The following is a 14,054-nucleotide window of genomic DNA, read 5'->3' as shown; positions in this document are numbered from 1 at the left end:
CCAACAGTGAAAGCAGCGATAGTGAAGATAAAGCACCTTTAACTTACAAGAAGTTGAACGAATTGTTAAAAAAGGCACAGGAACTGTCTGATTTTGCAATGGAGATCATCCCAAATGAAGAGGACACTTTATGAAAGGCATTGAAAAATTCTGCCCTCCTTACTGCAAAACTTTAAAGAGTTGTGTCGGTCATTGTCCCAAGCAAAAATCACTAGCTTTTTTTTAAAAAAAATTGTATCATGTACCTACTTAGCAGTAATAAAAATCCATTCAATTAACATTTGTTTCATTTTTCCCTTTTAATTACAACAATATTTAGGTTAGTTTAAATTATACATACTTTCTTAATTTGAACTATACCTAACACATTTTCCCCCCATAGAAAGTTAACTTTGCAGAACGTGATTTTGCCGTGCACACAATGTATTAATGATGTAACCCCCTCTTTCGGCAAGGGTTTACTGTATTACTCAATTATCCTTGCCATACACTTGTATGCAACATTTGCTGCTGTTCATAATCATTAAACTTCAATTGCAAAATGAAAGTGCTCAAATTTAGAGTCCAGACACTAGTAAACTTACTATCTAGTTTTGCTATTTAAAACAATGCATTTCAGACAGTTATCATTTAGTCACTTTATTAATATTTCTGATTCAAAATAAAAACAGCAGTGAAATTTTGTTCAGACAACATAAAGAAACTTCAAGGAATGATAAGAAAGCAAATTTATGACAGCTGTCCAGAGTCAGCAACAGTTATTTTCTTGCTTGTTTTACCACTCTGGCTACCATAGCCTTCAATCTTTTTGATGACATCCATTCCCTCCACTACTTGGCCAAATACTACATGCTTTCCATCCAACCTAAGGGAGAAAAAAATAAAATATTTCAATACTAATGAAGAATACCTTCAGCTATTTCAAAAATTCACACAATGTTGGCTTGTACATGAGATAAGAGCATACTTAGAGGAACCCTCTCCACAGTAGTAATAAATCACTGAAATATGAATACTTCTCTTGAAGTTCATCCTACATTTCAGTACCAAACTGCCCAACAAACAGGTCACTTGGCTTCAGAGAAGCCAAATTAATGTTATGACAAGGCTGTAGTTTGTACCTACAGCCTGTTTAAAAATGAAACTTGTAAGTCTTCTCTAGGTTTTAAGGACAGGAGCTGTTCCTAATATTACTTTGAAGGTAGTTGAATAAAAAGCTTCTGACAAAGAGGGTGCTTCCCTCTGACTAGCTGTGTAAGTCATTCAGTAAGCTAATCTCCAAGCCACATAATTCTGTTCAATAAGTAAGAACATGATCCAGAACAAGGTAAAAAGATATTTAACTACTTCATTAATAGTGTGAGTGTTAGCCGTTCAAGAACAGCAAAGTAGCTTTGTTTTGTGAACAGCCTGTTCTAATCTTCCCGACTATTCAAAGAGAATAGAACCTAATATTTCTGGCTTGCTTTCTTTGGCAAAAACCTGAGCAGCACAGATCATGTTCATTCATTAGCATGAATAACATTAAGGTATTTATGCTTATGAATAGTGAATATCACCCCTCCACTGGTACATAGAAAAAAAAATTCTACTGTAGTAGGAAATACAGCAAAATACTCAACCTATTTCAAGATAATGAACAAAGGAAATTAAGAATCTCACACCTGCTTGTTTCAATCTTTAAACCACACCAAGAATAGAAAACTGCTTTTCAGAATATCTAAGATTAGCAGGTTACTTTATTTTTGGAAATTAACAGCAAATGATTTAACACATTGCTTTCACTAAACCAATCTTGACTTACAAAGTTCTACTCCAACAATCCCATCTTAAGTCGGAAATCACGATACACATTCTGTTCACAAATTCACCCTTGTCTCAGATATGCAGTGCATAAAACATTCAAATCACTGCCAAAGTATTTCAACAGCATCTGAAGCATGAAGTTGTCAAGGTAGCCATTAAATGTCATGGTTTTGGCAAGTCCACCAATGGTCCAAGCCCCATACAACTAAAACACCCCCATATCATTACTGAGCCTCCACCAAATTAGACAGTTGGAATGATGCACTCCCAAACTGTTTGGGACAGTGACTAGTCAGTTTGAAATAGTTTTACTAACTATTCCAACAAACATGCATAAATTCAGTGAGAACACACCATGTCAACAACAAGAAAAGTCACTGAGAAACCTACTGCACTTGACATTATCAGGGAATGAAAATTCATACAACTCGCTTAGAGCAGCATGAGCGAGTAATACGTAACATCTGCATGGAATCTAGAAGACTCAGCTACTGGAGGGTACCAAATAACTTGTGATCTATAACAATCATTATCTGCCTGCCTACAGCATATTTGTTATTGTATGTTTAGTTACATGTACCCTGGACAATGCTATGGCTAACTTCCACATTAAAGTGTTAAAGCAAAAAAACTGGAATGTACTTAGTGTCCTGGAATGTACTTAGTGTCAGAAGCATACGGAACAGGCATTTTATCACTGATAACATGACCATAAAGAAAAACAGATAACTAAGAAAATCTTTTTCTCTATTATTAGTTGTCCAATAGTCACAAGTAAAAACACATTTAAACTTTGAGAATGAAGATAAAATCTAATGCTTCAGGTTTTCATATCCATTATAAATGGTTCAAATTCTGCATATTCCATCAGCAAGTATGAAATAAAGGAATTACTATCTGATGTGCATCTAAATTGGCTGACTACACAGATGAATAGATTACCAGCTGTATACCACATTGGTGGAACTATAATCCAGAAAATTGATGAAGGCAGAGACTTGGGAGTGTTAGTGGATAGGGAGCCAAAGTTTAGGGGACATATAGCAAAAGTGGCTAAAGCAGCTCATCAGATTTCTTGGTTACTGAAGAATACTTTGAAATATCCAGATGCTTACTCAAACTCAAATATGAAATATCAAATATGGGGCACCCTTCACTGCATGCATTTCACTAGTTGTTTTGCACTGCAGTAATTCCCTTCAATTCTGTGTGAAGGTAGCAAGGTTGGTCACTGATGTTGGGCATTGGCCTGTTTATAATTAGTGTTCTAATTCATCACCAGGTGTTCAATGGAGTGAGATAAGTGGCCAGTAAGTTCATCTATCTCAAACTCTTGCAAATGGGAATTGTCTTGATATTGAAAAGGCCCTTCAAAATATTGCCACAGATTGTTTAGCATATTGTTATAGGATTCAGCATTAAGATTCCCCTCATTGAAACTATGGGGAGGGGGTCCAGCCTGAATAATGCTTACTCCAAACTTCAGTTGGCATAGAACCTAGATAGCAAACCTATGACACTCATGCCAGAGGCGGCACCTCCGAGAATTTTGCTGACATGTCAATGATTTACAGGTGATACCTTTTCATACGATTATAAATTATTCAACCTTTTTTTTTAATTGTTACAATACCTACAAGTTAAATTTTGTTTCACAGGAGAGAGCAGCTATGAAGATATGCCAATGATTTGTGCGGAATTAAAAAAAGACCGCACGAGCCAAACACAAAAGGCAACCAATAATTGTCGAGTTGAAATGATAATTCTCTACAACCGAATTCCATGACATCCGAAACTGTCATAACATTCACTATATATATTTCTTAGTTTTAACACGTTCACAATGGGATGTCATTTATCGTTCCAACTGAACTTCTCATTACTGGTGGGCTCACACACAGTTTCAACCTTTGGTTGAATTTTATTTGAAGTTAGCCTTTGTGACCTGTCATAATGACTGAAAATTTCAAATGCAATAAAACAAACATTTTCATGTATTAAAATAAAAAACTTTTATTGTTAAAAGACCAGAAAATAAATGATAAAATATACAAAAAGCCAACAAGTTTCAATAGCCACTGTAACATTTTCAAGGATGAACTGGTGTGAAAACAAATGCATTAAGTTACATGTAAAACACACTTTAGTAACTGTTAGGCCGTTACATTTGATCATGCGTGTTTGATGGCGTGCATGCATTCGAATGCTTCAGTCAGAATCCAGTACATGACCACGTGTCGTGTAGTTTTTTGCATATTGTAGTTCTATTGAACTGAGAGAGATGAGATTTTTCCATGTCTTTAAGAATAATACCTTGATTTCTATTTGAATCATTGCCTGTGCATAGTACCACAGCTGCTTCTTTGAAAGTTCTGTCTGTAGTCATTCTTGATGTAAGGCATAGAACTGTTTTTCCAATCTATAACGTGATTTGATGTTGAGAAATGATGAGCTAAACCAGATGTGATAATTCTATTATAATTGACATCCCCCCACATGTTCCTTCTGTCTTATTCAAAAGGCCACACGCGCATGGAATTTCATATACTCCAGGACATTCGAAGAAAATAGCTAACGTTCCATCTCTGAATGGATACCCTTCTAACATTTTAAACAAATCAAGGGTGTCAGAGTTGGGTTCTTTACTTTTAGAGTGGTAAATGAGGGTGGCCCTAAACATATCCACACAACTATACAACATTCTCACAGTACCTATCATACCTTGCCTTGAACTCATTCACTGTCATAGCACCCACTACAGACTGTGGCAGCTTATTCCACTCATTCTAAAAGTAAAGAACCCAGCTCTAACACCCTTGCTAACCACACTCTTGCCACACTTCCATAGGTGTCCCCTAGTTCTCCAACCACCAGTCCTGATCTCAAAAATATCCTCTGAATTAATCCTACAGAAACCCTTTAGCAATTTGAATGTCTCAATCATATCTCCCCTTTTCCACCTATCAACTAATTTCTGCAACCCACAATTCTTCAACCTATTCTCATAAGGTTCATTCTATAGAACTGCTATCATCTTGGTCACTCATCTCTGGATCCTCTACCTCCTCCCCATCAAGAAGAAACCTAGGTAACCAAATCTGGGCACAGTAGTCGAGATGAGGTCTTATCAAGGCTCAGTACAGAGGTGCAATAACTTGCTTGTCTCTGCTCGTCAAAGTATTTTTTAACAACCAAGTGAGTTGATGAGATGATTTAGCCACTTTTGCAATGTGCCCCCTAAACTTCATCTCCCTATCCACTAACACTCCAAAGACCCTGGCCTCAATCACCTGGAGTACAGTTCCACCAATGTGGTATACTGCTGCTAATCTTTTCACCCCAAAATGCATAACCTTACATTTTGTCACATTAAATTGACATCCATTCTCCTTAGCCAAGTACTCCAATCTATCCAAGTCTTCCTGCAAGATTTTGACATTTTCTGCATTCACTATTGACCTACCCAACTTTGCATCATCAGCGAACAAATTAACCGTTCCTCTTAGATCCTTCCCTATATCATTAATGAACAAATTAAACAGCAGTGATCCAAGAGCAAAACCCCTGCAGCACACCACTAGTCACAGGCAGTCTTTTGGACTCTACTCCTGAATAAACTACTCTCTGATATCTCTCCACCAACCAACCACCTGTCCATCTCGCCAACCCTATATCCATTCCCATATGTTGTAGTACAATGATTAGAATTCCTCCTCTATGCAGTGGAACTATTTTCCCCTCTTTCCACACCTTCGGAACCAAACCAGACCTAAGACTCAGATTAAACAACATGGTCAAGGGCACTGATAATTCTTTAGCAGCTTCACGTAACACCTGTGCCAGTATACCATCCAATCCCACAGATTGTATTCACATTAAAGTTCTGCAATAGACTATTCACGTCCACTTCATTCATCACAATTCCCATATAAGCTAATGGTTCCTTCATGTTTTCAATGTCACCAAAACAGGATGATATACAAGAGTATATCATCCTCATTGCAAGAGGATGATATACTCTTGCAAAGTGCTCACTCAGTAATTCCACTATATTGATCTGATTCATGACCTCCTTACCATCGTCATTCCTTAAAATCATTCTGTCGTGTAGTTTTTTTTTTTTTTGCTTGCAGCATATTGAAAAGAGCTATTTGGGATTCTCTTTAGCTAGTTTTCTTTCATTATCCACATTTGCGTTTTTTTTTTTTTTTTTTTTTTTTAACCCCTCGTTACCCTTCTGGCCTGCACTTTATACCATTCGTGTGCCTGCAGGTCATCTTTCTCTTTAAATTCCCTCTTTTTTTTTTTTTCCAGCTCAGGCTTAATGGTGTTATTCATCCATTTAACCCCTACTTGTTTTACTATTTGGACCCTAGGTATACAATCAGCGATAACCTCCTGTAAATGCTCCTTGACCACTTCCCATGCTGTCAACATCCAGCCCTTGCAGCTTTACATGCCATGGCACTAAACTAAGCAATCTCCTAAGCTTGTCATACTTGCCAGCATGGTAATTCCACATATACCCTATCTTAATTGAAAATTCCACACCTTTAACCACCTCCCAGGTCAAGAGCTTACGATCACACTCACCAATAGGTGACAACATGGTCATATTCATTAGTCAAATTCTCAGATGCTATTACCAGGTCAAGCACTCTCAAACCCCTAGAATTTTCAATTACATGCTGTCTCAGATAGTTATCCCTTAATAATTGAATAAAATCCAGTTCCTTCCTCACGTGTCCTCTCCTCCTTCTAATCAATTACCATTCGCCCCATAATAATTACCCTCCCTCCATTCATTGCTTCTATTTGCTTATGCATACTATCTCCACCATCTATTCTGTCACCTGGTCTATAACAGCATCCAACTGTATATTTTGTTCTGCCAGTCTCAATCTCACACCAAATAGCCTCAAATGAGCTCTTTTCACTATCCTGCAATACAACATCAGTTCTTCTTGGCTGTAGTTCACCAGCTATCATCAATAACACTCTTCATGAAGTGCAGAGGTCCCTTTGTCCCACCCCTATCTTAATGCGTTATTCTAACTATCCCATTCCGATTTCTTGTCCTTAGTACTGGCTCGGGTACATCATATACGTTCTTACACTCAATTGTCTCACTGATGTCTGCATATCCACACCCCCTTGGTAGTTCTAGTTTCCCTGGTTCTGCACATCCATTTTCACTTCATTCAGCAACACTTTTTCCAGTTTCTGCACACCAAATCCATTCAAATGCAGGCCATCCATCTTGTATAAATCCTTTCACCCATCAAACTCATTCCACACCGTCTGCATAACCTGCGCATAAAGTCATTTGCGATTATGGCTTTGCTTGAGTTTATACAGCATAGTTTCTGTGATAGGGGACACGTGATTTAGCAGTTAGCAGTGTTTTTTTTTATTCAAGCTGTCTATAATTGCACTATTTGTTGAGAAATATTATAGGCTGCAAAAGCCCCTATACATTATTCAGGGAAACAATAAACTACTAGTTTTTCTTGCATCTGCAATATAATGGGTGGGAAGCGAGTTACTACCGCCTCGACATGAACATGTTTAAACATTTTCCGTGCGTGAGGTATATGCAAAACTTTGTCTTTTTTTCGCAAAGTAAAACCAGGGGTGCGAGTTATATGCGAGGGCAAGTTATATTCCAGTAAATACGGTAAGTTTCGCTGACAAGTTGACATCCTGCTGCTTCCCCTGCTCAGCCGACTTCTATGGTGAGTTACAATGCTTAAATAATACAATATTTAAATATTGTATTATTAAAATACATTTAATAATACAATAATCAATTTTATTGTATTATTAAATTACAATAAAATTGATTCTAGTCTGATCATCAAACATAATTTTTGGTGATCAGAATGGGATGTCAATGAAAATTAGCAGAAAATTAATTTAATGAGATTGGCCTAAGGAAACTACAATATGCTACACGATTTCATTAGTCCACTAATTGATAACTAATTTAAACACACTTATATAAGTGTGTTTTTGTTAAATTAATTTTCTATTAATTTTCCCCTATTAAAAACTGCCTGGCACATCAGCAACTCTATTTGTGAATTTCTGGTACATGCACATAAAAAGGTTTGCCACCACTGGAATAGAACATTCAGTGTTCTCTTGGTATATGTTAAACCCATTTGTTTGATGATAAAACAGCATTCAAATCCAGGACAAGTTTCCACTGCTATAGAATACAATGGTGGTGAGCTTTACACCACTGATGCTAGGCTTGCATGTGACTTTGCAGCCATGGAAATCCATGTTCTTCTGTCCTGAGAAGATGGTTGTGGTGCTGACAGAGGCATTTCAGAACTTGGAAGTATTTCAACCAAGGATAAGTGATTTTTCCCCCCCAACCACAGGCTTCAGTGCCAGTAGTCCTGCACCATTTTGGAGACTTATTAGTTACATCCAATATGACAAAATCAGAGAAACAAAAACATTGCCTCAAGTCACAATAAGGTAAAAAAATACAAGACAAATGTGTAAATGAATTGACATTACATAAACAACACAAGTGCCAGTTCTGATTTCTTTACTAGTCAAAAAAAATTCTGGTATGTAGCAGTGTGGCCATGGAAACCAATGTTCTTCAGCCTCTGATAGGTGTTATGCTAACACTGCTTGCATAGGCATTTAAGAATTTGGCAAATATTTCAAAAAAAAAAAAAAAAGATTTTTTTTTTTTTTTTTGCACCATGGGCTCCAGTACTCATTGGTCCTGCTCTGCAATCTCATGTGACCTAATAGGTTGAGGTTACAATACGTAGAAATTCAATTTTGTTTTACATGAGAGAGAGCAGCTATGGAGACATGCAAATGATTGGTGCGGTATTAACAAAAGATCATGTGATCCAAAGACAAAGGCAACTGACAATTGAGTTGAAATGCTAACTCTTTTCAACCGAATTCCAACCAACATTACTATATATTTCTTAGTTTTAACACATTCACGACGGGGTTGTCGTTTATCGTTCCGACGGAACTTCTCATTATTGGCAGGCTCAACTCACACAAAGTGTCAACCCTTGGTTAAATTTATTGCTAGTTGTTTGAGCTAGCAGGCAAACTCACATTCAATATTATTATTATTTGACACCTCCAGGGAGTCAAAGGGCTCATCGAAAGAGAGCACATGCTCTACAACTCCGTCTCCACCATTCAATCACCAACTACACCAACGTTATCTATCGCCGACCACCACTGGTATTCCCACAGAGAATCGCAAACATCTATGCCCACGGCAGCATTCGAACCCCTAACCTTTTGGCTGAAGAGCAGATACATTACCCACTCGGCAAACCAGGCTGGAATATGGCATGTTCCATGTTCCAGCCTGGTTTGCCAAACAAAGAGGCTAACTTCAAATAAAATTCTTGGTAGAATTTTATTTGAAGTTAGCCTCTGTCATCTGTCAAATGACATCGAGAATTTCAAATGCAATAAAACAAACACTTATTTCATGTAACTGAAAAATTGGACAATAGTTTTTATTTAGATATTGTGTTTCGGTGAAACATGGTTTTGCTCGAGTCTATAAAGCATAGTTTCTGTGAGAGGGGACATGTGATTCATTAGTTAGAACCGTTTTTATTCCAGCTGTCTCAAATTGCACTATTTGTTGAGAAATATATTACACATACTGCAAAAGCCTCTATGCCTTATTCAGGGATACAATAAAACTACTTGTTTTTCTTGCATCTGCAGTATAATGGCTGTTGGGAAAAAAATGTTACTGCAGAAAGCGAGTTACTATCTTACTATCGCCTCGATGTGAACAAGTTTAAACATTTTTCATGTGTGAGGTATAGGCAAAACTTTTTAATGTCTTTTTTCGTGAAGTAAAATCAGGGGTGAGAGTTATACGCGAGGGCAAGTTATATTAGAGTAAATATGATAAGCATTTCACCGACAAGCTGACATCCTTCTGCTGTTTCCCCTGCTCAGCTGACTTCTATGGCGAATTACATGCATAAATATTTTTCTCACTACCGTTTCTTTTTCTTCAAACCAACATCATTAAAATCAATTTAATAATACAATAATCAATTTTACACTGATTATATATATGACAGAATGATCATTCAATTTTTTTCATAAAACTATATATATATATATATATATATATATATATATATATATATATATATATATATATATATATATATATATAATTATAAATAAAATAAAATATTTATAAAATTATTATTTATAATATTATACATATTATAAATTAATTTTCTATTAATTTTTCCCCTACTAAAACTTGCCCAGCACATCAGCAACTCAATTTGTAAACTTTTGCCAGACACACATAAAAGTTCACCACCACTGCTCTAAGGCATCCACTTGTAGTTGAAATGCCTTAGAGCCAGAAGGGTCTAAGGCATTAGACCCTTCTGGCTCTAATGGTTAAAAGATTTAAATAATGGTTAAAAGTTAATGGTCGAAAGATTAAAAGCATGAACAGGTGGCATCAATGGCAATATCATATTGAAAACAAGGATATTAGGAAAGAACTTGACATTGTCAGCATCCAGGAATGCGTTAGCAGAGCTAATCTCAGGTGGTATGGTCACTCAAACAGAATGGGCGAGGAAAACGAACCAGCGGAAGACCAAGATAAAGGTGGATTGATACAGTACAAAGTGCCTTAGACAATAGAAATATAAGATCTGATAATGTTGGAGTCTTGACAAGTAACAGACTGATTTGGAGGAAAATTGTAGATAGGAAGTTAGTTATGATGTAAATTTTTCATTTAGTATTGTACTATCATATCTATACACCCCTTGAGAGTACATGGCATGAATTTGATCATTATGATAATACAAGCATTAAAATGAGTTAATGAAATATTAATAGAAATGATAGTTTAATTGCATTTGCAATAGTATTGTTCCCAAAATGGCAAAAATTTAGAATTTTACTGGAATATAGAGCTAATCACAAACAACTAAGATGAGAAACCACCAAGATCAAACCATGTTTGTAGTGCTAGCTAGGTGATAGGATTTTGTTCATGAAGCCTAACTGCTACACCTTTGGCAGAAAATCCCATAATTTTGCATAACCACTCATGAACTTTTCTCCTTTGATATATTACATCCAGAAAAGGTCACTGCCAATATTTACATCAGGATAATTAGCTAGCATCAAGCCAGACCACAACTCATTTCTTTAGTGATGGTCATAACTTCTTTCAGGTAATAACAAACAAGAGCATTTACATTAGATGCTCTGAATAAGTATTTCTACAGGTTTACAAGCCTTTATAATAGCTGAACCATTTCACAAAAAGTGAGCAATATCTACATAGAACAGAATATTCCTTTGTCTTGGATAAGGAATGTAGTTTGGTGGTGGTATTTAATGCCAACCCTATATATCCCTTACAATGCATGAACACTTTATTATAGCAGTTCAGCTCTAAAAACAGTTGTTCAGAATAAGAATTTTGTAATCTTCCAGTAGGTCCTACAAGTGCAGTGTGCTCAGGATTCAGGGAAAAAAATAGCCTTTTTCAAACCATTCTATAACTTTTCTCTGTAGTAATGCAGATTTATTTGCATAGTCTCAGGGTAAATTAATGCTTTCCAAGGGCATCTAGTCCCCCCTATTGCAAGCAGCTTACATCAGTGCATAACTGCTGCATGTGAGCCATATGTAACTATCCTTAATCTGAATCCTGTGGACTGTTTATCCTCTGCTGTCAATGTCATTTGCAGCATGCATCACCAGTATAATACAACTGCATCAGCATTATACACATGATCAGGATTAACAGACTCAGTAAATTTGACCGCATGCACCTTCATGGTTTTTAGGCAATTTTTTCACCACTTCATGGATGAAAATTACATTAAACCTTTAATGCCAATCTTAATTATACTTACACATGCCTGGAATACCTTAAGCTATCTAAACAAATTCACCTCACAGTCCACTATCAAAAACTATTCATCACTTGATCCTGCTCTGTACTGTTACCATTTTTCATTAATTTTCTATCACTTGCCTGCTTCTTGGAATCTCTCTCTACAAAGAATTTCAGCATTTTCTTTGCTTCTTCATATCATAAATAGTTGTAAAACTAGTATAGCAAACATTTGTTATACCAGAATAGCACAGTTGAATCACTTCTGCCTTATTTTATATTGATATGAATTGTGCCCTAGTAACACTGAATTAGATCTCACTTAAGATTTTATTTGATCACTTTTAAGTGAGTGATGTTAAAAAAAAAACACTTAAATAAAAGCAATGAGATTAAATATAAGTAAAATAAGCTAAAAATCATTCAAAACCAAGGGATCAACACCACAAATAACTATAAGTGTTAACAACGAAGAGCATTCCACACTTATTTTATTTCGTGTGCGAACTATAGAAAATGTAAGAACATACATATGATTAAATGCATAGGTATTAAAAGCATACATTAAAAGACAAAAATGCCACTTGTATGAAATATTAAACAAAAACATAAAATATCAAATTTCACTCATCCAGTGACTAATATACTTTAAAGCTGTTTCATTACACTGCATTAAATCTTCTCAGGTACATATTATTGTCTATTAAGCAGCATTGCAGAAGATGATCCATGGTTTGTTTCACCACAGGAACAGCTGTCATTGTCTGTGTAGCCCCACCTGGCCATATTCTGCTTTAATCTGTCCATTCTGGAACAAAGTCTATTCAATATCTTCCATCTTTGCCAGTCAAGATGTAAGCCAGAAGGAAGAGATTTGTTTAAGTTCAGAGCCTCTGGAGATTGCTCTTGCCACATTGTTGTCCTTGTAGATTTTATGGAATCAACAAACAGTTCCACTGAGTGAATAAAACTTTTCCTTGAGCTTAGCCTCTTATGTACTGCAAGATGTCCATACAAAGGATGCCGTTCATCATTTAGTTGTTTCCGCTCATATCTACTGTGTAGTCCTCCTGATGTGAGGAGGTGCAATACCAGACAATAAGTATTTTTGTAGGCTTAAAGGAAGCTGGTAATGTGCTGACATGTTTCATGAAGAACCTTATCAATAATTCTGACATGTGATGATCTTTCCCAAACAGGGCTAGCATACTCGGCTGTCGAAAAGCAGAGGTGCACAGTACCCCACCAAGATTATGTTAATCGGCACAGAATATTACGTTTGAGTTTTAGCTGCCATCTTCTCTATGTGTCACTTATAATTTAGGTCCTATCTAGTGTAACACCTAGGTAAGTTGGATTTGGATAATTGACCAGTTTCACACTGTTCCATTCTATATTCAACTCTCTCCTCACTTCCCTATTATTGAGATGGAAAAGACATTTGGGTTTTACTGGGATTTGGTTTCAGTTGGCTTTCCTTACAGTAAACAGCAAGGGTTTCTAGCTCTTTCATGAGCTGCTTCTCAATGTCAAAGGATTTTGCTTGATAAGCTATTGCCCAGTCATCTGCATATAAGAAGTTCTTGACCATGTGTTTATAGATTGGTTATTAGTATATATATTGAAGAGGGGAGATTGCACACTTCCCTGAGGTAGACCATTTTTCTGGATACACCATCTGCTCTTTTTTCATTGAAAATCAAGCAAGAATCTCCTCATGAACAGCAGCAACCCCTAAATAGCTCCACTAACTGATAGCTGTTTGTCATGCTGCAAATTTTGAGTATAAGCTTTCTAAGATTTAGTGTCATATGCTGCTGTCAAATCTATAAATACAGCTCCTGTTGCTAATCCTTCTTTCAAAGCCATCCTCAATAAGCTGTGTTAAGTTTAATACTTGTCCAGTGCATGATCTTCCTGGTCTAAATCCTGCCTGTTCTTTTATCAGCACTTTATTTCTGGACAGTCTGTTCAAGATTAACCTCTCATACAGCTTCAGTGTTATACATAGGAGAGCTATAGCTCTCCTATGTATAACACTGGAGAGCTGTAGCTCTTTGGATCCTCAGCAGGTTTACCTGGTTTCAGGATAGATATTTTCGTTTGCCTCCATATGCTGGGTGTTTTAGTAAATTTCCAACAAAAGTTGAAAAAATCTAACAACCATTCTGTTACCTTTTCTTCCAGATTCCTTAGTATCCCATTTCTGATCATCTATACCGGCAGGTTTTCCTAGTTTTAAGGCTTTTTCTAGTTCTTTAGTAAATGGTGCTTTGAAGATTTTCTGAATCCCTAACTTTTTTAATTTAATCTTTAGATATTTTTCCTTCGGTACTTGGTTTAC

General features: G+C 36.3%; 1 protein-coding gene across 1 annotated transcript in view; it reads right to left on the bottom strand.

Moving 5' to 3' along the window:
* Positions 1-623: 623 nt before the first annotated feature.
* Positions 624-14,054, bottom strand: part of LOC150104570 (peptidyl-prolyl cis-trans isomerase-like) — a 53,844-nt gene continuing 40,413 nt past the window's right edge. Inside the window, exon 5 of the mRNA XM_090395203.1 lies at positions 624-865. Coding sequence (XP_090251329.1) covers positions 730-865 — 136 coding nt within the window. The 3' untranslated portion in view covers positions 624-729. The remainder of the gene's footprint in view (positions 866-14,054) is intronic.

This window comes from Typopeltis vanoorti, chromosome 7 (assembly GCF_054136105.1).
Source record: "Typopeltis vanoorti isolate ZY-2024b chromosome 7, IOZ_Tvanoo_1.0, whole genome shotgun sequence".
NCBI classification, from domain to species: Eukaryota; Metazoa; Arthropoda; class Arachnida; order Uropygi; family Thelyphonidae; genus Typopeltis; species Typopeltis vanoorti.
Note: the sequence above shows the minus strand (reverse complement) of the source record. Positions and strands in the feature narration are given on the sequence as shown.